At 39.2% G+C, this 25,081-nt stretch overlaps 1 protein-coding gene across 2 annotated transcripts in view; it reads right to left on the bottom strand.

Moving 5' to 3' along the window:
- Positions 1–7,200: 7,200 nt before the first annotated feature.
- Positions 7,201–25,081, bottom strand: part of LOC111868149 (inter-alpha-trypsin inhibitor heavy chain H4) — a 50,391-nt gene continuing 32,510 nt past the window's right edge. Inside the window, exons 9-16 of one of the 2 annotated variants that reach the window (XM_023858573.1) lie at positions 21,409–21,785; positions 19,337–19,645; positions 16,971–17,058; positions 14,205–14,291; positions 11,465–11,719; positions 10,086–10,210; positions 8,472–8,611; positions 7,201–7,419 (exon numbers count right to left, since the gene is read on the bottom strand). In XM_023858573.1, coding sequence (XP_023714341.1) covers positions 7,329–7,419; positions 8,472–8,611; positions 10,086–10,210; positions 11,465–11,719; positions 14,205–14,291; positions 16,971–17,058; positions 19,337–19,645; positions 21,409–21,785 — 1,472 coding nt within the window. In that variant the 3' untranslated portion in view covers positions 7,201–7,328. The remainder of the gene's footprint in view (positions 7,420–8,471; positions 8,612–10,085; positions 10,211–11,464; positions 11,720–14,204; positions 14,292–16,970; positions 17,059–19,336; positions 19,646–21,408; positions 21,786–25,081) is intronic. The other variant, XM_023858574.1, reaches the window with a different exon arrangement.

Here is a 25,081-nt window from a genome sequence, read left to right as displayed (position 1 = left end):
GTATATATGTGTTTGTATGGTTCTTACAATAAACAACTACTGTTTCCCTAAACAGCATTATCCAGTTGGTCTTTGTAGGTGAGATGTAATGTGTCTTTCCTCTGAGGTATGAACTGAATTTTTATATGTACTATATAAAAAATTCAGTCTTAAAGGGATTAAATGGTCATAAAAAGGGATGTAGTTCTAAAAAGTACAAGCTGTGGGCAGGCTGGGTTGGAAGAAACTGGCATCAATCATAATATGAGGCCATTCTTCTTGTTGCTGAAATAGTAACTTCACACATTCAAATGCATAATTGAACAGTGGATAGCATAATGCTTAAACCTCAGATAGAGAGGTCAAAAATTAAATATGCCATGATTTATGTATGTCTTCATTTTTAAAGTAACACACTGACACCCAAGAGAGCACCAGGATTCCTCCATGGACCACCTTCGCTCTGCTACAGCCCTGGTCATGAAAGGGGTCTTGATAAAAGATAAAATAAGTTGGTAGAATTATAGACTGAAAGCTCTACCATGCCATTAATAAAGTTTTTTTTAGTAAAGAAAGAGCTAAATGAAAAACAAAAATGGTAATATCCAGTTCAACATATACTCCAACACTATTATATGGAAGTGAGTCTTGGGTAACAACAGAGAAACAGAAGCCAAACGTACAAACGTCTGAGAACAGCCATGGGAAAGATAAGAAGAGAAAATATGAAACCAAATGATTAGGAAGACTAGGGTCCCAGCCAGTACAAATTAAAATAGAACAAGCCCAACTCAGATGGTTTGGACACTTAGAATGGATGAAGAAAGACTGACCAAACAGGTTTGGGAACCAATGACAGAAGGACTAGAAAATAAATGACCTAGAGGAAGGCCGCGCAGAACATGGAATGATAATATACAAGAAATCCTTACAAAAAAGAACATCACCTGGAAAGAAGCCAAGAAGTTGTCTGAAGACAGGACTACATGGTAGGCTCTCTGCAAAACCTCGATGCCATAGGTTATAGAGGAACTTCCAAACATTTTATGGAACCCAAAGGTTCATTACCATGTTCACAAGAGCCCTCCACTGGTCCCTATCCTGGGCCAGATCAATCCAGTCCACACCAACACATCCTATCTCTCTAACATCCATTTTAATATTATCCACCCACCTACATCTTGGTCTTCCTAGTGGTTCTTCCCTTTTGCCTTTCCCACCAATATCCTATATGCATTCCTCTTCTCCTCCATTCATGCTACATGCCCTGCCCATTTCATCCCCTTTGACTTTATCATTCTCATTATACTTAGCATGAGTACAAGTTATGAAGCTCCTCATTATGTAGTTTTCTCCAACCTCACATCACTTCATCTCTCTTTGGCCCAGATATTCTCAACACCCTCAGTCTATGTACCTCCCTTAACCTTTAAATGCCGGACTTCTGAAATAGTGGTAAGCTTGAGCTGGCTGGAGTTTATTTAAATGCCCGTTGCTACTCTGCGTTTAAATGCCCGTTTCTGTTGGTGTGCCTAAACAATTTAAGCTTTGTGTTTAACAATGCTGTATCTAACTCAATTTTTATGATAAATGGATGGAATTAATTTTGTCTGTATCAGCAAAGAACATAGTGTCGCATATTATAACGGAAGATTTGAAATTTGTTATACAAGTTATAATCTATTTTCAATATTTTGTCTTTTAATTTTGATGAGTACTGCATAAATGGTTTCTCAGTTCTTCACAGAGTTGTTCTGCATTAAAAATCCATTTCTGTTTGTAACAATTGACAAATTTTAGCAGTCCCTGATGTCATAAAACAGATGGAAGCCATAAAATCATTTGGTCTTCTGCTAGCACTACTTACACTCTTCAGATTTTCGAATCTTTTGACTGAAGGTCAGAAGAATGAAAGAATGGCTATTCAGGAGAAAGCTAGAGGGGTCCCTTCTTCAGTGCTAAGACCTTCCATTATAGCTACAAAAGCTTATTGCCCTTTCTATGGGCCTGAACAGACAGCTGCATCGCGGCTGAGATTCAGAGTGCAGTCTATTTTCTGTGCGTGCTTAGTGAAATCGAGTACTGTAGTTTTATTTCAGCCTATATATACATCAAGCAGATAACAACAAAAAAGGTATGTACATCGAATTTTACTATATATTTTTAACTAATTATTCTGCAGAATCTGCAATAAAAGTAGTGGCTCGTGGATGAGTTTGGGCATAACTCATACGTATACTCTTTTTGTTGTTGTTCAGTTGGGTATCATTTTAATTTTTTCTATAGGGCTTTACTCAAGTCTGTCTGGTAATTACTACATTTAAAAATAAATATTTTTAAAGACTGTGCATGCGCTTCTACTAGCAGCGGGTGCGCGCGCTTCCCCTAGCGGAGTTTAAATGCCTGACTGGCCAAAACGGGGTACTTTGGCCACGACGACCTTACTCACCACTGGCACAAACGGGGCACTTCGGCACTTAAAGATTGAAGTCAGAGACCCAAGTTTGACACCCACTCAAAACCACAGTTAAAATTATAGTTTTGTATATTCTAATTTTTATGCTTTTAGACGGCAGACAGGAAAGTGAAAGTTTCTGGGCTGAATGGTAGCAAGCATTACTCTTCAGTCTAGAAACTTTTTCTTCTCATCTGCCCTGTGAAAGCATAAACCAGACTTGTAAATGGAAATGGCAAAATGTCAAGAAGGTAAGGAAAATAAAGCATATAAAATAAAATAATGCAATAAGCTGAAAATACTACAAAACATATTAAAAAGTGAAAATGGGGGAAAGGAGAGGAGGTGAGAAGACCAAATAAAACTGAAATGAAAAGAATCAAACTAAAAGTAAATGAAGTAACATACATTAAGGATGAAAATATAATAAATAGAATAATACAAAAATCAAACTAAAGAGAAAGGTAACAGTACAAGGAAGGTGAGATAAGAAGAGTAGCTGAAAATGAAGGAAAAAGAATGAAGCCTTGGAATGGGAAATATCCATAAAGCCAAGTTATAGTGCATCCTATGAATGAGGTTTCCTGCATTCCTTCAGGCAGTAGATGCAAGGTTTCCATGATTTGCTTATGCTTAGGCCATCCTGTTCATCTCATTGGACTCAAGCTCAGCCTTTACTTCTACCCCATGATGTGATCCACGTACAATCTGGATTTGGTGTCCAGCATACTTTTATCCTTGAGCTGGATGCAGTCTCCTGTGTTTTGATTTCAGTTTTATTTTGTATTCTCAGCTGTCTCTTCCCTGCAAATTTTTCAAATTATGCTGTAAAAGAATTTGATAAATCTATCACATGTTGCACTCATCTGAAGTTTACTGATATAATCATGTGAGAGAAAGTAGTTTAATGTGTGTCTCTCTCACAGATAGGCACATGTCTTCTGTGCCCCAGGATCTCTTGGGCCAAAACATATCTCACTTATACACTCGCCACACATTCCATTCATGGTTCACGTGTCACTGTGGCTTGTAGCAGGGAGTTGATTGATTTCATGGTGACATGTGTTTGAACATAAGAAAGTTCAAAAATAAGTTTCCATAAGCTTCTTCTGCCATTGTATGTCACAAAAAGCTATTCTTTTGAGTCTTTGGTGTGTGCATTATACTGAAGATTTATGCAGGGTGTAAATAAATATATGTTACAACGCTGTATGGTAGATAGATGGATTCAATTTGATTATGTTTTGTTAATGCACCAATGTCCAGACACGCTTCCTTTTGGCACCAAGGGTCACAAAATTTCTGAGAGGATGGGCAAGTTTTAGTAGATGTTATCATTGTTTTACATTATAAAAGTTGCTCAAAATGGTGGCTGCCGACTTCATTGCATGTTCTGCACCACCTGGCCATGTTATGCTGAGCTGTTTGGAAGATTCCCAGCATCTCCTAGATGGTTCCAGCTGCTACTGTAATTCTTGCCACAAGATCATGTTGAGTCTCCACTGGTGTCTCATACATCAGTCTTTGCATGTGCCCCCAGAGAAAGAAATCCAATGGACTCGAGTCAGGGGAGTGAGGGGGCCAGGTTATTGAGCCTCCACGTCCAATCCATCTGTTGCCAAACGTTTCATCCAAATACTCACTGACAACAGTGTGCCGGTTCACCATCATGCTGGAACTACATATCAAGATGGACTTCCAAAGGCACCACCTCCAGCAGCTCGGGTAAAGTATCTTGGAGAAATGTTAGGTAAATGTCACCAGTAAGCCACAGAGGTAAGTGATAAGGGCATCTTCCTTCACATTTCAGAGGCCCTATGTGTAAACAAAGCATTTCCAGACATGGGTGTATTAACAAAATGTGATCAGGTTGTACCCATCTACCTACCACTGGCATGGTAATATATATTTATTTACAGGGTGTCCAGGAGGAATGGTCAAAACTTCGGGAGGGTGTTCCTTATGTTAAAGTATGCCGATATAACCCAGAACACCTATGTCCAAAGTTGAACGGTTATGGAGATAATGGGCCGAGAAAAGTGTGGTCTTCTTGTGGGTCCACGCACTGTACCTGTCAGCTGAGACGCCTTATCTATGTTTGTCCTTGAGTGCGATGATTCACACTAGCCGTAAGCTCATTTGGCTCATATGCTACCTACAGAGCCTACAGACTACGTTGCGGCAGCGTCGTGAATGGATGGTAAATTACGTGTAGTGCGGAGTTGCTGAAATGCCTTTTGTGTTCTCACACGTTGAATATTCTGATATGCATTTTGTGTATGGATTTTGCGGTGGCAGTGCACGTGCTGCTGTTGAAGAGTACCAAAGGCGTTTTCCCGATCAAAGGATTCCATCTTGAAGTGTATTTACACGAATTCACCAGACATTGCGTGATACTGGTTCTCTTCCGAGTGTTTCTGTGCACTCTGAAAGGGAGGATGTACGAATGATAAACACACGAGACAACATTCTTGAGATGGTTCAGAGAAGTCCGTGTCTGTTCACTCGTAGAATGGCCTCTCGCATCGGCGTATCACATATGCAGGTGTGGCGAACTTTATGTGATGAAGAGTTGTATCATTACCATGATCAAAGGGTACAACATCTGGAACCAGGCGACCATGCACACCATATGGATTTGTGCCACTGGATAAAAGCTCATCCCGAACTGTTAAGTGTCGTTTTATTCAGTGATGTGGCGTCTTTTACCCTGGACGGTGTAAATAATTTACGAAATGTGCATACGTGGTCCCATAATAATCCACGAGATAATGGAAACGAAATTCCAAAAGAGATTTTCCGTGAATGTACGTTTAATACAGTTATGTGGTCGGCTTATAGCGCAGTCAGCCATGTTACATCAGCGCTTGCCAGTCATGTGTTATGTATAGTGCTTGGAAACCCTAAGGATAATTATGACATGGTGAGCGAGTATTTTATACTTCAATTTTATGGCTTCATGTCACTCACAAGTTAGTTTGATGTTACATACATTATTAACATTACAGAAACCACATATTCCTGCCAGTTTTAATATGTATTTTGTACTCAACAAGTGTGTAACAGTGGTCAAAGTTTCACGCTTCTCTGGCCATTATCTCCGTAACCGTTCAACTTTGGACATAGGTGTTTTGGGTTATATCAGCATACTTTAACATAAGGAACACCCTCCCGAAGTTTTGACCATTCCTCCTGGGACACTCTGTATAATGCCAGCCAAATTTTAGGCCCCTGTGACTATTCTCCTTTGCTCATAATTCTCCATTTCCCTGATCCCAGTACTTATTTCAGCACTTTGTGGTTTTCTTTTTTTCTGTTATTATCCCAGCCACACTAATGTCTTCTGTTATTAAATATATTTACATGTATAACTTGAGGCCGGTGTGTGATTTTGTTTTATTCAGTCACAATGCTGTTTCCTGTGATGCTCATGAAGTCTGCCTGATATTTCTAACCCTAGAACATGTGCAGTGTGTAAATTTATCATCCTCTTCACCTGCTAAGGGATGGGCCAGGATAGTGCAGTCAGTATAGCTACTGGCTGTGTTGGACAGTTGAGGGTCCGGCGCAAATGTCGTAAGTGAATATGGCTGACTTTCCTCATCATTGAGTTGATGCTTGGGAAAACCTTCTGTTCTCTGTGTTGCATTCTCCACATTTAGTATGCTTAATTAAAAATGTGAAGATAACCTCCTTTGCCTACTGTGTCTTGTCCTTGCAGTTGATATGAAATAAAATAAAGTTACTGATGAAAATTAGATGTTTCACCCTTCAAGCTCAGAACATCATTAATGCCAAAACATGAAGTAAAACACTGAACATTGGAAGTGCAATGTGGTAACACCACTGTTGGACACCTCCAATACAAAGGTGTTGCTAGAAAATTCATGGAATGACTTTTTGAGTAATTTAAACTCAATGCACCAATTAATTTCTGTTGACCCATTTAAAGGAGATCCATTTGGCTACCACACAGGAGGATCACTTTCAGCTTGCATGATGAACGCTGCTGTACCTCATGACCCAAGTTGCATCCATTTGAGCAGAGTTTTGGGAACAGGACTTTAACACAGTTTGGGAGAAGAACGAAGATGTTCATCAGAGAGATTCATTTTTGTATCAGAAGTTGCCTCACCAATACTGCAGTGTCAGTCAGTGCATTGTCTTGTTGCAACATGCACACACAAATATGAGAGGTACCCTTTTTTAGCCATTCCAAATTTTTCCTGCTATCATTTTGGTAGTCATTCTATGGTATATACAAATTTTGATGCCTTTTCAACATTTTCATAATTGTTTTGCTCTTGTCAGCCAGCCTGACATATTGAGAATCATCACGGACACCTGCTCTTGCTTCAGAAAATTATTTCTGCCACTTGAAAATTCATCCCTTAATCATTGCAGAATCACCAAAAACTTATGATTTGTAACTTTTTGATGCTTGTTTTCTTAAATTTCACCAGGTTCATTAAAAGAATTATGCGTATTTACATCATCGAAGCGCACAGAACTTTCATATAACTGAGTACTCTGAAACACAATAAATGCACAGGAATGCATGATCCCTCAAATAATAGTTAAAGGAACGTGTTACAACATATACTGACAAGTATGAGGCAGGACATGACAGCAGTGCTCCATTGCAGCTATTCCTGGAAGATTCTAGCCACACGTCATACAACACAAGTAAGTGACTCTACGAGGCTTCCAATAAGAAAGCTACAGGGTTACGCATTATAAATCACTGTCTGGTGAATAAGTGGACATTTTGCTTGGCACATTTTTATTTACAATGTTGTAACAATATGTAATTAATGACCCCAAGAAATTACATTACAAAACAGGCTACAAGATCCCTGTAATATAAAGAACTATTAAGTTAGTGCTTAGGAACTTAGTCCACAACCGCGGTTGTGCTGTAGCTGATTTCCGTTGTCGCCGTCTTCTGGCTGTAGAGGTGTTCTGGGCAACATACTCCAGCAACACTGCACAGAGAAACAGTGTTTAGTCACAGCGCAAATCAAGCATTCACCAAATGGGTGGTACAGCAGTAACACTCCAGACATCTGTTTGGGAAGTGCTTGGTTTGAACCTTGGCTGGGTCAGTGGCCACAACTGCTTCCTTCCACATCATTTCCAATTCATTATTCATGAATCATCCTGCCAATGGGATCCTGACATCCTTGTAAAATAAAGCACAAACCTATACAAGACTGACCTTCATATTCAGGAATGTAAGCACTGGACATTATGATTCAGGAGCACGGATACCGTGATTATTTACAGCTGAAGCAGAATTCACTGATTCTTTTCCAAAAGCTACACACTTAAAATTTAATCATAAAAATGTTATTTATTCTGAATTATAATGTTACAATCTTGCTCATCATTTTGCTGCTTTATAACAAATAAAAATTATTAATAAGAAAATGTTTGTATTTATAATTACATTAAAAGGCTTCAGTTGCTACTCACTACACAGAAGTCTTGTTTTTAACTTACGGTTGCATCTCCTATTATTGTTATGTGCTTAATACATTTTCTGTATTTTTCGGCTCAGATGTTACGCATTTAATTAAAACTGAGCACTGAGTTTGGCAAACAGTATTAACAAAAAGTAGTAATACATTTGTTTGGTAAACATCTCTCCAGCCCATAGCCCAGTAACTATACTGACTGAATTGTCTCAGCCCCTATTAGCTGGAACAAGAATTATAGTATGCTCTAAGACTGAATGGGTTCGTTGAGGGGTAACTTGTGTTGGTTTGAATCTCAACTGGACACAAGCTATTCTGACTGAGGATTTCAGTGGTTTTTCTCAGTCCCTTCAGGCATTTGTGTGGCTAGTACCTCGATTAGACCATAGCCGCTTTCTTCAAAATCTAATTCATGTATTTTCTTCCCAACAAACACTGCATACCCTTGATACTGAAAGCATTGTTAAATAACCTATGGAAAAGAGTATATTGCAGGACTCTCAGTATTCAGTATGTATCCAGACAGATATGTGTAGAGTTTATGTTAAAAATCAAATTACCTGTCACTTGTACAGAAGTACTGTTTCAGGTAAATGTCGAAGTCATATCTGAAGACTCGTAGTACACATTGTGGTAAAGGAACACACACTCCGTCTCCTGCATAAGCACTTGTTGTACATGCAACTTCGCCTACAGCGGTCTGTGGACAAGGTCAGTATTAAAACCTTGAAGGCTACTCAGGAACTTAATTTAAGGATTACTGAAGACCCTATTTACACAAACCTTTTCTTGGGAATTACAACATGTGTTACAAATCATGCAAATGTGTATTTACATGTTTTTAAAAAGGCATCAAAATGATCTCTAGATTTGATAGTGTGGGTATGCTTTTAGCTGAGTTAATGAGCATATTTCACAGAGATTTTGTACAACCTAAATCATCTAAGGATTTCTGGCTGCATTCTGGTTTCTTTGTTTGCCTTTTCAGGCATGCATACAGGACAGTCTTCTGTCCTGTGACAAGGCTTTTGTAAATGAGATATATAAGGAAATAATGAAGAGCCAGTCATCATACATTAAGGTATTTCATGACCAAAATGTTACGTGCATATCTAACATGCCACGTACTGATCACATGTACCACAGCTTCCACATTCATGATTTGGTAATGCAAGTAATACTGGATTAAGAGTATGAATTATGCTCATTACATAATTGTCTAGAGCACTATTTTGCAAATGGCGCTCTGCAGAGTGGAAGTAAGGGTTATGCTAGAAAATTCCATTGAAATGTAAATAATCGTAATTTAAATATTATTATATATTTCACTTGAAATAATTTTTGTTTTGAAACTTCTTTAAATTAGAAATTCTGCTTTCAAAGGATGAACTTAATGAACTAAAGTGTCTTTTTTGCCTCAGAGGAAAAAGCTATATCAAATTGTGGAGTTTGTAAGTTGAAACCCTTTCCCAGCACATACTTGTGAGAAACTGGGTTCTTGAATTATGAAGCAACAAAAACAGAATGCAGAAGCAGACTGTATGTAGTGCCAGATTTGACAAGTCAAGTTTACAGTTTCAAGCCAAACATGTAAAGAGTCTGTGATAAAAAGAAAAATCATTTCCAAGTATGTGCAGTTAAATCATATGTTTATCCCATTAAATTAAAGCTATTCCTGTAAGAGGCTGTGGATGCCTGTAGGGTTGTGAGTCATTGGGGCTCCCACATTTTGTTGACAGCTGGCTCGCAGATGGCAGTTCAGCATTATGTGTCGGCCACCCTTTTACTCCCAGCATTCCTGGTACTCATTTCTGTCTGAGGCCGAGTCGACCCCAGTGCCATAGTGTGGTTGGAAGGATTAGGGCAATTAAAAAATCCAATGACCTCGTTGGGATTTGAACCAACAACCTCCCAGCTTGTAGCATAGTGCCTCAAATAACTACGCTACAACATGACCCCTTAATTGATCTTATATCCTTGTTTAATATTTATTTATTGCCTTTTTTATTTGTGATGTAGTTTTTAACTTCATGTATACTAATTTTATTTTGATTCCATAAAAATTTCTCAGGTATAAAATGATTCCATGGTCAAATTAAACCGGAAAACGATGGTCTAGACTGTGTTCATGACCAGCAACTCTTCTAAATATAGATCTATGAGTATTGCCATACCTTGTTTAGTCCCAGCGTGAAGATGGTAGCCGTTCCATTCTCACCCAGTGGGAGCAGAACTCTGTCAGTTCCATTCCTAACTTCACTCAGCCATTCCAGGTCACTGAGGCTGTCCAGTATTTCACCTGCAACAGAAACCAAACACTGTAATGTTGTATGGAACTATGCCAAGTGCATCCAGCAAGGTGTGTTCTGCTTGCTTCCTGTGCCGGACACTTTCCTTCCAGAATTTTGACAGATCTGCAATACACTGTCTCCTCTTCTTGTTCCTGGTGCAAGTCTGAAATGACCTTGTCTTATAATCACTGTGTGGCCATGTGAAGAAGCAGTCTCTCTTCACAACTTCCTTCTCATTATGAAGAACTCAGAAAAATAAGTTGTGGCCCCTTCATGCCCAGCCTACCCATCTGACTGATGACTCACTTCTAGGGAACTCAAGAACATACTAACTTCTAGCTAACTTCATGGAGCTGAGGCCTTCTTGAGAAGCTGCCAGTTGTGCAGCTACTCACGAATTTCCTGGCATTTTATGGAACCTGAATGTTCAGTACCATGTTCACACGACCCCTCCACTTGTCCCTATCCTGAGCCAGATCAATCCAGTCCATATGACTACATTTTATCTCTTCCTAAGGACCATTTGAATATTATCCACCCATCTATGCCTTAGTCTCCCTAGCGGTCTCTTTCCTTATGACTATCAGCAAGAAGTGTACTGTGAGAGTAATTTATCATCTGGTGAATTATACCACTAAGTTAGAGTTCCCAGTTGTTTACGCAAGTGGCAACTGTGCAGGGTAAGTTCATAGGTTTTGTGCTCTGTTCTTCAATATTGCCACTATTATTTATCCCCCCCCCTATTCCAAGTCTTTCATAGTGGCCATATGGTCCAAGTTGTGTGTGGTTCTGGGCAGTTCAAACACTGCAGTCACAGTTTTGAGCCTGCTATCATGTTGTCCTGTGTTCTCTTGTGTAAGTAGAGGCCTTGAATGGGTTGGTCTCTCACACGAGGGGCCCCAACAAGTGTTTACAAGGTCATGCTTCCAGAGTTAATTCCAAATTGAACAAACCAGAGGGTCTGTGGAACAAATATTTTTAGCAATAAAGCAGAATTTTCTTTTAGAATACATATTGTATGACTTTAATATCTATTTATGTAGGAATATCATATTTCAGCATCCTTCTGCATTGATGTATCACTCTTTCACTCACTTCTGTCTCTAATGCAACCAAAATTAGTTCACAATCTCTCCTTTATTTTAAAATGCAATTAAAATCACGTTTAAGAAAGTCATGAGCTAAAAGTTTGCAGATTGTATAGTACCATACCATACTCTTTTCTGCTTGTGTTATTTCTGTCACCACTGTGGTGTATTTACCAGGATCCTCAGCAGTCTTTGTTGTTACTTCCATAGTTCTGGTGTCCAACCAAGTGGTCAGGTACAGTGGTGGCTCTGAATGCTCCAGGATGTCCAGTTCAGCTGCTGGAAATGCTTCTGCAACGGTATGTATGTCACCAAAATCACTTACATCACCATACATATTTATATATCCATGGTATTGGGGCTGATGTTTTTCTTGTGCAACAGAAAGCCCTGCCCCTGAAATGTCGAACCGATCTGCCATCCCTCCACCTTTACAAACAAACAGAACATCATTACAATTTCTCCCCTCTTATAAGAAGAGTTATTTAACTTTATCTGCATCCACAGTTTTGTGATTCAGCTGTATTATATTCAGACAGAACCATAACATAGGATAAAATAAGACCTCAGGCCAAAATGTTCCTACTCAGAAAACTTAGACAGTGAGGTGGATAGTAATAGTTTCTTGCATCCAAACCACTTGGAGGAACGTATTGTCACGTGTTGGGTATGTCACGCGACAAATAACTTTACGTGGGTCTCAGATTTAGCGAATCTTTATTGAACATTCACTCTTACACACCATACAATTATTATCACTTGCAATATCACTTGGCTTCTGACCCAGTACTCAGTACTCAACTATCCTTGGCCTTGGCTGGATCCCAACTGTCTGTAGCGGTGCCTATTTCAAGAGTGTCTCGTTCTCTATACTCTGTATGAAGTCTCTGGCTCTGCTTATATAGGGGTCATGCGGACCGGATACCAGACATCATCTCTCGCGGTTCTGTTACCGCTGTTCACACAGTCCGTTGTTACGAGAATGTTCCTTATAGATTACACCAGTAACATGTTTCGTCTCATCCGTTGTTACTCAACAAGAACTCGTTGCTACGATTTGTCACTGCAGGAACTCCACAATTTCCATGTATTCGTTGTCGTGGAAGTGTCCGTTCCAATTGTAGCGGGTGTCGCGGTGATGGATGTAAGGTAACGCGTCACAATATCTAGGGCATGTGCGTGACAAGCAGTTGTCAGTTTTATTAAGCACTTACAACATGATACATACCGTTAATTTTCCCAATAGATTACAAAATAATCATGCCTCAGCTAAGATTATCTTCCTGTTTCCCTTCATCCAATGAATAAAAAACTTCTCGGAATATTATAAGAAATGTATTCCATAAGTCTACTAGATCCAATCACGTGCCTTTTGCATTTAAAATGGATAACATGAACTTTCAGTTTAAAGATGCAGCTGATGTTTTCAATGAGTATTTTCTGAATATAGCAGATAATTTACAAACACATATTGATAATAGTAATTCACCTCCTGGATTATTAAAGAATGCTTATCAGACTGTTTTTCTGAGTATGAAAGTAATTCCTGTAACTAAAGGAGAAATTATTAGTATAATTTGTTCCCTAAAATCAAATAAGTCAAAAATATTAAAACTATGTAGCATGGCTGTAAGTGAGACTTTTTCTTATATTTGCAACATGTCTATTATGACTGGTGCATTTTCTGATCGTTTGAAGTATGCAATCATAGAGCCTTTATATAAAAAAGGTGATAAAGCTGACATAGCAAACTATAGACCTATTTCTATGTTGACAGTATTTAGTAAAGTTTTAGAAAAAACTATGTATCATAGGTTAAATCGGCATCTACAAGTGAATAATATATTGGTGCAGGAACAATTTGGTTTTAGGAAAGACTTATCAACTGATCATGCTGCTTTTTCACTTACCACTGACATACTTCAAGCCTGGAATGATGAACTTTTTTTGATGAACTTTTGATGATTTTTTGTGAATTCAGAACATCTTCCGATTAATATACAAGAGGAACTTGCAGATTTAAAAGCAGACAGAACATTGAAACTAAAATTTCTCGAAGTGCCTTTGGATATGGTTTGCTTGGCAATAAGGAGTGAATACCCGGCTATCTCCGAGATGGCAGTTAATGTGTTATTGCCATTTTCAACTACATATTTGTGTGAACTGGGCTTCTCGACATTAACTGAGATTAAGGCATTAAATTAATAAATCCATCGATGAAGAAATGAGACTTGTGTTGTCAATGATTCCACCACGGATCAGTCGCCTGTGTGCAGCTACGCAGGCGCAAGTATCACATTGAAGGTATGAGTAGAATTACTATATTTACTTTAATAGTAATAGAAGTGTATTTGCTACACTCTACAGTGAATTAAAGTTCATTGTTAATAAATGTATGAGTCGATTTCTGTTTAATGATAATAAAATAACAATATAATAATATTATAGTAATAAGTTGATCACGTTACGTATTTATGTTAATTATCCGATATCATGCGTTTTTGAGGGGAATAACATTTTGGTGTGCCGTGTTGAGTCATGGATACTTCATGGTGTGCCGCGAGTAGAAAAAGGTTGCCGACCACTGGTCTAGAATATGTGGGAACCTCAACATCTCACAACCCTATGGGCCTCCACGGCTTGTTACAGGGATAGCTTTACCTTTTTACTTTACTTTACCTCCATCATTTGTATTTAGAGTATAAGGCAGGGGGTGGTCTCCAATGGCATAATGATCTCTCACACTGGCACGCACGCACACACACACACAGAGCATGACCACCTTAGTAGATACATTTTCCTTCACAATGAAAGTAGCTTAAGATATAATTTGTAAATTCACAAGTGTAATTTAAAAAGTCTTCTCTCTATCTATCTGTATGCTAGTGTGGTCCCTTCCAGTACAGAGGCTTACCATAAACACCTGCAGATGGTCCTTGTGTTGATATAGGTGGCGCTCCTGCCAGAGGGAGTGCGTAGTGTGGGCCTCCACCAGCATTCACTGCGCAGCAAAAATACAGCATTACATTGAGGTGATGAGTTGTGTTACACAAGGGGTCCTTCTGTCACATAAACCCTGGATGTTGCAGAGTAGGACCCTTCTTTTTTTCTCTCTGAACATTCATTTACCACAAACATATGAAAATATGCAACACTCTGCTGCCTTGGATGTGAACAGAGCTATTGGTGAAAACAAGACCTATCTTATTTACACATCATTCTCATTTACATATAACCAGGCCTGTACAAATTCTGCATGCCAAATCACCACAGTGTCTAAACTTTTCCTGATGGCATTTAGAATTTCCTTTCTACTATGTTACTATTAGTGTTTCTTTTCTCTGTACTTTTCTATCTTAATCCCCTTCCCATATTTCTTCATTATTCCTTTTCAGTCCCTTTCATTCACTTGTCTTATCATTGTCTCCCCCTTCCTCCTTCCCTCCCTCCCTCCCTCCCATCCTCCCCCTCCATATTGAAACAATTCCCTTGCTCCTGTCCTTCCATTCCTTTATCGCCTTCCCTCCTGTCTCCTGCCTTCTCTGTATCCATCCTGTTGTCCTTCCTGTCCTAAGGTCCTAGCAAAGGCATGTTGAGTCTTCCCTGAGAATGACAGAAACTGGCCATTATTTAAGTGTAGATGTTTCAATTGCTCTTTTCTTAATAAAAACCAGCAAATTTCTCACCCAAGGTATTTTTATTCTTATTCTGGCTCCTAGCTTTCTTAGATGACTCTTAGATTTATAGGAAATTTGTATAGATCTTCCCATAACTTTGAACAGACATTCATTAAGAGTTTTGGCTGCTTAATTCCCTTAACATTCAATATTCAAGTCTCTGTAACTGTTTGAATTAAATTCACGTCAGTGACAGCATTTTTACACTTACCTGCATCATGGGAATATTGGCAACATTTTGGTCAACTGAGTAATGGTTTATATGAACTGTTCTTCAACTTTTATTCTAAATATGCTAAATAAGTATACCATTTTTGTTATTATGTGTAATATGACACTGCATTGTCAGTATAGTAAACAGTCATATGTCACTGTTTCTAACTGGGAACTGATTTCTCAATTTTCCAATGGAAACGTCATTTCTGCTTTTTCCATTGGCATGTACTGCCATGGCCATGACAGTTTCAGATGAAAGTCAGCAAGTAGGAGGGTAAATCTGTTAAGATGGTTTGCAATTTTGTCTCAACTGCAGGCAGTATCTATAACCACAGCAGAGAATTTGGAGATTCAGCTGTTATATGGAATGTTTATTTATATCCTTTGTTAATCAAGTATCTGTGGTCTAGTGGTCAGAGTTCCTGGCTACAGATCCAAAGGTCTGGGTTCGATTCCCGGCACTACCAGTTTTTCTGAGAAGTAGTGGGCCTGGTACGGGGTCCACTCAGCCTTGTGAGGATAATTGAGGAGCTGTTTTAAGGAAATAGTGACTCTGGTCTAGAAAAGCAAAATTAACGGCCGTGGGGATTCACTGTGCTGACCACAGAACACCCTCTATCTGCTAAAGTTGGCACTAACTTCGCCGATAAGGGGCACCCGCTCAGTCAGTATAGTTCGCTTACAGACTAAAACCAGAGAGTTTGTTTGTTTGTTCATCACATATGTTAATTATATAAAATAAAAGTGGAAGACACCTATAACATTATAGATGATATTGAAACTGTGCCAGAAATAGGATGGGGTGGCTCAGGATAGGTGCCAGTGACGTCCTTTTGTGAACATTATAATGAACCTTCAGTTACCATAAAATGTTGGGAAATTCTCGAGGAACTGAGCAACTGTTGGCTTCTCAATAATGACTCAGCTCCATGGAGTTTCTCAGCTATTTTAAACTGTGCCATCTTATATAGCTGTATGTTTGAATTTAATAAAACTGCCTCCGTTACTGACAGTTGTACATAGAGGTAGAACAAATCATCTGTAATATTAGATTTCAGTCAACATTACCAAAATATGAAAACTGTTATGGCCACTGAAAGACTCGCAACAGGAGATACAATAAATGTGTGTGTGGGCTTGTGATTTATGTTACAATGTTGTCAGCATCTTAGATTGTATAGTGTATAACAGTAGAATTGGTAAGCTAGTGGTAAAAACTATTCCTGTAACAGGCTGTGTAAGATGTCAAGGCTCCCACATTTTCTAGACAGTTGGGTCACAGATGGCAGTGAGGTTGTCAGCCTTATGCATCGGCCACCATTTACCCTTCAGGAAGATTCATGATACTCATTTCTGTTAGAGGCTGAGTTGACTCCAGGGCCATAGTGCGGCTGGATGGATTAGGCAGATTGGTGAATAATAAATTGCTAAGGATTTGGAAGGAAGCAGTCATGGTGTGACTGAGGTGCTGTCCTAACATCCCATGAAAACCATTTGTCAGCATATCCAGTGTCCTAGCTGAGATTTGAACTGAGCAACTCCTGAACAGAAGTCTAGAAGAGTACTGCTACAGCAGTATGCTTGGTATAGCAAATATATCAACAGTGTGGTCATAGATGGCAAAGAACCTGAATGTTGTCACACTTTGAAGGGGTCAGACAGGAAGTGTTTCATCCCTTATGTTCTCCAACATAATAAGAATAACAGAAGCACAAAATAGTATAACACCAAAAACTGTGGTTTCTACGTGTGACAGAATCTTACAGAAACTAAGAGATGAATTTTACCTGTAGGTTGGTTCACTTCGGAGCCTATGGCATGAGTATCATTCGGTTTCACGACCACAAGTGATGTCACAGGTGTCACGAAGGAGTACTGCCAACACAGGAAATATATACAGTAAACCCTCACTAATCCAAAGCAACTGTGGGGAAAAGTCATCTGGATTAAGCGATAATCCAGATTAGTGAGGCAAAAGGTAGTCCTAAAAGACAAAAACTTAAAACACAAATAACTAGAAAATTTAATGACATGTAGTGCTCATGGAAATAAATACAAAAAAAAAATATATACCACTATAGAGCTTTTATTTAAAATCTATTAAAAACAATGCATTTATTCAACAGCAGAAGACTTAGAATTTCCTGCTGTGTGTTTCAGTCTTACTCATCTTCCCATGCTGCTTTATGAACACGTGTACCTTTTTCTGCTCTGTATTTTTCTTATTAGGAATTTGATATTAATAAGTAATTTGTCACTCCTGTTGAATATGCATGTTCAGTGTACATTGTACACTTCTACAGTCTTGCTTTATTTGGGATGTGTTCTGATATGAGCTTCATTTGTTGCTCAGCCTACACTGAGTCTGTGCCATGCATACACCAACATGTTGTGGGTATATATAGTTGCAGCTTCCAATTTTCTGCCTCCTAAGTTGTCATGCTGACACCGCTTATGATGACTGGGTCTACATTTTCTCCTTCACTTGATGGAATAAATTAAACCTAATGAACTGAGGTATGGTGAATGGGAAGGCCAAGAAATCAGTCTTCCCATGCCCATCCACTTGTTTGGACACTGAGCATTCAGTGTGAGATCTGAGGTTATCACAGCAGTGATTGAGAAGAGTACCACATTCTGGGATGTATTGCCATGTAGTCTGGCAGAAATTTTCCAACTTCACAGTCAAGGACTAGGCCTAAGCTGAGGAACCAAGAAGCAAACAGAGTTGAAGAATCATCAAGCAGATAGCAAGCAGAGACTGCTGCTTCTTTGCTTTGCTTGCTCTTTGTCACTGAAGATGGAGTCAGTACATTCCTCCAAAATGAGAGAAAACATAGATCAGACTACATGGTGTCACATCATACAAGATAATATTCTTTGTGGGTATTCACTGCTTGCTGTAGAATGTTACCAGATGTAGGGCGTGAGCCACCTTGCAGAAGACTCAATTAATGTGCCCCTCAACTTATAGAAATTAAGCGACAATACTGTTCTTTTCTTGTCTCAAGGAGTATAAATCCATTGGATTTTTCAATTTACCTAATCCTTCGAGCTGCACTATGGCCCTGGGGTCAACTCAGCCTTTAATAGAAATGAGTACGAGGAATCTTCCTGGGGGTAAAGGGTGGCCAGTGCATAAGACTAACAACCTCACCGCCATCTGTGAGCCAACTGTGTAGATAATGTGGTAGCCTTGACAACTCCCAACCCTATGGGCCTCCATGGCCTGTTACAGGATAGCTTTACCTTTTCTACTGCTACAGCAATTTTACCTTGTCTTACTGTACCCATGGCACAGTATCTAGTGTTTTGAAATTGATGGCACGTGGGGAGGGGGTTTTGAGAATTCCCTAGGTTACATATGGAGGGGGGGGGGGCTGATGAGCTGCAAAAATTCTGAATGAGGAAAATTCTAATTGAGCCATTTGAACATAAAGAGTAGGTATATGAATTATTTGGTTAGTGCTGCTAAATTTTGGGACTCAGTCCATCATCTGCTATTTTAAAACAGAAAACAGTGTTTTGGGTGGTGGAGCTGCTGCAGTGTTCAAGTGAGCACAAGTAGTCAGCTGGCTACACATTAAAGTGAGCAAATCTCAACCTTAATCACTGAACCTGATCACTGAGGTTAGCATTTTCAAATATCACAAACTCAGAAGATATACTTCATCTGAGGATTGGAGCAGATCCATTGCCCAAAACATTGTATTCTGTTTTAGAATACCAAATAATGGACATATTCTAGAAAGTTATTTAAACTAAATGTCAAATATTATCAGAACCCTTGATAGGAAACAGACGTATTCTTTAGGATGACTGTGTTCTAATTTCAAATAATATATATTTGTAGTAACTTAATAACACATCAGTAACTGCGCAGTACTCGCTTTGTGAAACATTGTGGTACAAGCTACAATTATCCAGATGGCTTAGTGCACATATGGCAGCAGTTCGCTTGTTGGTTGGATGCATGCTGTGCTACACTTGCAGCTCACATTGATAAAATACACCCACAACAGAACAAGATGAGACACTTATTTTGTCACAACTTGTTTTGTTTTTGTTTTTTTTCTTTACCTCATCACATCCAATAAGTATTTAAATATGAAAATGCCTTATGGAAACTCCAAATATGAGGGCAACAAGATACCTTTAATGCCAGCTCAAGAGCCTTCTTCTTGGAGTCCTTGCTGTCTGTTGGGTTGATGTCATCTTCACCCTCCACTTCAGGGTCCTCCAGCAACTGCTGGATGGTGAGATAGGCCCAGGACCGTTCCAGGGAGGACACCTCGACCAATCCAGAGGATGAAAACTGGGATGAGCCATCGAGAGAGGAACCGCTCACATGCCCCAACAATGAGTCTGGAAGCACGTACTCCTTAAGCTTGCCGGCCACTACAAGTTCAGCGCCCGAGAACAGCGTGGGGAAGATGTGCCGGGTCATGGACCGCTCTTCTACCTGCCATATGTTCAGACAGTGTGTCACATTTTACATGTCACTGGTCACCTAATTTATAGCCATTTGTCTGCAGCTGTATTGTTTATTGATTTAGTAAACTGCTTTGTATCTTCGGCAAGTGAAGAAAAGTGGGGTATTCTGGAACATCATTTTTTTCTCGAAGATCTTCTTAAATAAAAGTCAGAATTAAAAGAAAATATTTGAATTTACTTAGAAAATGTTATACTCTTTTAATGTGTTACTTACCAAAAAAACATACAAAATTCTGTTTGAGATTGATTTCTTTTGCAAGTCATGTGTAGTGAGGGTAATATGGAATACAGAGAATATTATCTACACTACATGTAATATAAATGAGTTTAAAACTGTTTGCATCATTATGATATTTAACCGTATTTTATGCCGTCCTTTTGTGAAGACAATGGCAAAATTTAGGGTTTCATACTGGCAAGGAATTCCTTGATCTGGTAAATAACTGTGTGCTGTGCAGTATCGCTGTCAGGTACTGGGCTCACAGTTTGGTCAGCTGTGCCCTATTCCAATATACCATAACTTATCGTGATGTCATAGCCCCCCATCTCCTAGTCCTTAACATATCAATTTCACCTGCACATGTGTACTGGTTACCAGCTCTGCTAGGGGTCTCATGAGTGCAGGAATATTACTACCCTTACCAGAACCATGCTTCTGTATCATTTCTGCTGATTTATGCAGACTGTACTTTCGTATTCATGACCTATTGCTCCAGGTCTCTTTGTCTGATGTCTTTAACTCATTGGCATACCCTTCAAGTGTGTTTACTACTAAGTTATCTGGTTATTAAATTATTTTGTTAATTTACGCTCTTCTCTGTATTGTGGTCAACAAGTTGTGAGGGAAGGTAATGTATCTGCATGACCAGATATATACTTATATTTAGACACTCTTTCCAACTTGGGACCGTTGGAACCTGGAACTAAATTAGAGATAAGTTGGCCCATTTGTCTGAGAAAATGGTTCTCACTTCCAACTACAGCAAACCCTCGCTAATTCAGAGTAATTGTGGGTGAGATATCAACCTGATTAAGTGATAATCTGGATTAGTTATGCAAAAGGTAGCCATAAAATAAATGGAAAATTTGTTATAAGTAGTGCTGATGAAAATAAATAAGAAATTATCACTGTAGAGTTTGTATTTAAAACTGTGCAAAGACAATACATTTATTCATCAAGAGAAGACTCAGGAGTTGTACTTGTTTCGAAATGTAATGATTCAGATTTGAAGAAACTGACTCATTACATTTGAAAACAAGTACAACTTCTGAGTCTTGTTTCTGAGTTTTGTCTGAACAGACAAGTGACTCATCTGCCATCGTAAATGCCATGTACATTTTAGAGTTTGTACTCACCTGTGAACAGCAGTTTTCATATTTTGATCTGAATTAACTGTAACCAGATTAGCGAAGGTTTACTGTGTGAAGTATGCAAGGAATGAGGCCACGCCATAGCTCAAGCAGTTAGTCGCTGGCTTCCCACCGCGGTGCCCCGGGTTTGATCAAGTTCGGTCAAGTGGCACTGAGGCAGAGTTTCTCCAAGTACTTTGGTTTTCCCTGCCAATCTTCATTCCACCAATTGCTCCACAATCACCCTCACCTATCGTCTGGGGCTGGTACAATAGGCCAGAAGTGGCCGCAGTACAAGGGACTTAGTCCCACCCTACTGGCAATAAAAAAAATGCAAGGAATGCCCCATGTGAAGTTCAGTGATGCACTGTGGAGACTCACGTGTTGTGGTTGGTAGCTGAAGGTGACATTAGCCAGAAGTGGAGATGCCACTTGGCGATAGAAGTCTCTGAGCTGCAGTGCTGTGTCTGAAGCCTCATAGATCTTGCGTGCAAAACCAGAGTTGCGTAGTGACAGCTTCTTCAGGAAGCCAAAGTCCGCATCATCTCCGAGTGCAAGACTGAATATAGAGGCCTCAGGTTCAGAGTTCAGCTCCCGGACAGCGGCCTGGATTCTGTTGGGTCTCACTTCACCCACTGTGGGCTCACCATCTGTCAGGAATACAACAATGGGCTCTGGCTTGTCTTCTGTAGTGATATTTTGCAGGCCCTCATGTGCTACACGAATCGCTGTCTTCAAAGTGTCATGGATGTTGGTACCTGTTGGGCAGAGAAAGTGCTGCTGAAATACTGCATGTTCACTTGCCCTCCACCTTAATATTCTTTCATTGCAGATACAGTGTCAGAACTAAGATTGTATTGCTGACAAAGGTGTATATTGGCGCTGTCCAGCTTCAAACCACTGTATCTTAGGTTGATGGTGTTTACAGTTCAGGCCCCACAGATTTCATACTGCATATGGTCATGGAGTAATACCATTTCCATACCTTTTTAAGTCATATGAGGTGGAGTCAGTAAGTAGGTCACAATTGGGTATAAAACATGTGATATTTCAACCTGGAAAGAACTTTTATTTCTTAACATATCCTCCACCAACATTGATACACTTGTGTCATCGCTTTAGCAGTGCACCTTTATGAGTATATTTTGCATTCAGTCTTTTTGCCCCCCAAAAATGGTAGTATATTCCACATTCATGGTCGCCAGTTTGACTACTGAAACCAGCCTCTGAACATGCACATGTGCATCTGGCACCTAGACTCTCATGAAGCTGGACTGTGCTGCTACCTAGTGATACATCTAGAAAATCTATTATGTCCATTACAGCTGTTTTACTTCCATCTGTGACCTCTCCCTTATAATTAGGTGTCGTATGCAATCAGTTGAAGTTATACTGAATATTTAGCAAGGAGTTTTGGTAGATTCTTCAACAAGATTCACCGACTTTTTTTTTAGAGAGGAGGAAAGCATTAAAACATTTGAGAATGGAAGGTTATGTTACAATCCGCATAGAACTAACTGCTGCCAGTTGGACAGCTGTTTGCGTTTCATATTCCTGTTTCTTCAGAGGAAAGTTTTGACGATATGGCTTCCTGCTTTGCCTAGTGGCCTATAATCAACATTAGCAGTAATGCTGAGTAAGTAAGTAAGTAATGCTAATTCTGTTACTCCACAGAGCACAGCCATTGAAAATGTAGTGGTCACTCAGCTTCTCAAAAAATTTCCACCATTTTATGGAATGATTCCTATCTTGAACCAAATGAATTCAACTGACACTTTCCCATCCTATTTCATTAACATCCATTTTAATATTATCCTTCCAGCTATGACTAGATCTTCCTTTTGACAAATCTTTGTCAGCATATTCACATCGAGCTACTGTATCTAGAGCTCATCTCTTCCATGTACAACCAGAGAATGTAGAGTGCTTTGGTGACATGTGACACAACACATGGTATATTTACTGCTTATAGGTCTTAGGCCACATGTACAAAAGTCAATACACCGGCTAAGATTTCGAAAGTTTGACAATGATAAAGAAAATCTGAAGTGAAGCCCACATGTGAAGACCATTGTAAAGAGTGGAGAAATTTCTGGCTTAGAACTGCAAGTTGTAAGGGAAGGTGTTGGCTTTGATGACTGATTCGTTTTGGAAGGAATTGTGTGCAATTCTGTAGGCTGTAACAAAATGAAGAGATGCAGTTGGATAGACTGAAGATATGAAAAGTACAGAACTTGTAAGGCTGAAAGTTCGTGCACTGGGAGAGAACACTTTAAAGAGTTCTGCCTTGAATTGCTTGATATTTCTGTTGTTCCCATCATTTTGCCATAAACTTCCACATCATAAGTAAAATTGAAAGATATTGTTGTGCTTAACGAGGTATCACGCCATAGAAACGTATAAGAAAGTGAATGTGTTGGTCCATCCATTTTTTTACTTGGCACTAGATGGAGGTGATTGGTCAACTTTAAAATCCATATGCCTTACCCTGGAGTAAGAGCCCCAAGTATGCATTTGATAGGAGGCTCTGTGGACTCCATGGCCCGTCTGGATTCTATGGAGTAGAGAAATCTCTTACCCCTACCAAGAACTGAACCCCAGTGCCTCAGTTGTCCAGACCACAGTCTTATCACCATACTGAGCTCTGAACACATTACATTATAGATGTGTCCTTCCAACGAGATACCTTTGAGAAAGATAAACTGCAGGCATGTATATTTGACAACTCCTGACTGTTAAAAATGAAGACTGCTGGATTACATAATCTCAGTCGATAATCAGATAGTCCTTGGGATTACTAGGTTTTTGGCCTTCTTACAGTGTTCTAAAGGACACAATATTCACATCCAGGTAGTGAGGTTAGCTCCCAACCCAGTTTCCAATAAGTTACATGTTACATGTCATCATTAGAGCCCTTCAGAATTTACTTAAGCAGTCTGCCATTCTGATCACATGCTCACATTGTGTATAGCACAGGAAAATAATGGCAGATGCATGAAATATCAATGGATTTCTCTCTACATTTAGTGCCTTTCTGTTTTTGGATGTTAACTATATGACATTAGACCAAGAAGACTGACCAAATATTGATGAACTGCTAATGAACTGTTCTGTTTACTAAGAATGAATTTTTGCCGTCCAGGTGACCTATATGCATTGCATTGTGAACTGAGCACACAAAACAATAGCAGTAGGTTAGACAATGGAGTACACTTTATTTCTTGTTTAGTAGTGATTTTATTATGCTAGACAGTACATCAGCTATTCACAGACTTCAAGAAAACCTATGATTCAGTTAGGAAGGAAGTATTATACGATATTCTCATAGAATTTGGGGTACCCATGGAACTAGTTAGCCGGTCACAGTAGCCACGTGGTCTAAGGCATGAACTGTCTTCACTTGTTTGGATGCTGGGATCATGGATTTGAATCCCAGTCAGGGAATGGATGTTTGGTGTGTGTTAAAAGTTAAAGTTAAAGTGTATGCGTTTATTCTGTGTTTGTGTTGTCCTGTGTTTAGGTAGCTGTTTTGTGATGGGCTGATCATTCATCCAAGAAGTCCTATCATCTGTAAAAAAGATTGCAGAACTGAGTAAGAGGCCAAGGCCCTGAATGGTCTGGAAGAGCCATTGAAAAAAAAAAGTAGAATTACTTAGGCTGATTAAAATGTGTTTAAATGAAATGAATAGTAAAGTCTGTATAGGCAAAAATTTGTCTGATAATTTTCCTATCCAATATTGTCTAAAACAAGATGTTTCATTGCCACTGCTATTCAACTGAAATTAAATGGAACACATCAGCTGCTGGCCTATGCTAATGATGTGAATCTACTGGGAGATAATATAAAGAAAAACACAGAAACTTTAATTGATGCTAGTAAAATGGTTGGTTCTAAAAGTAAACACAGAGAATACTAAGTATATATTTTTGTCTCGTCACCAGAATGCAGGGAAAAATTGTGACATAAATATAGCTAACAGAGGCTTTGAAAATGTGGTACAGTTCAGATATTTGGGAATGACTATAACAAATCAAAACCTGATTCAGGAGGAAG

The sequence above is a fragment of the Cryptotermes secundus genome, unplaced genomic scaffold (genome assembly GCF_002891405.2).
Source record: "Cryptotermes secundus unplaced genomic scaffold, Csec_1.0 scaffold2757, whole genome shotgun sequence".
NCBI lineage: Eukaryota > Metazoa > Arthropoda > Insecta > Blattodea > Kalotermitidae > Cryptotermes > Cryptotermes secundus.
The sequence above is the reverse complement of the archived record's forward strand: the minus strand, read 5'-3'. Positions and strand labels throughout refer to the sequence as shown.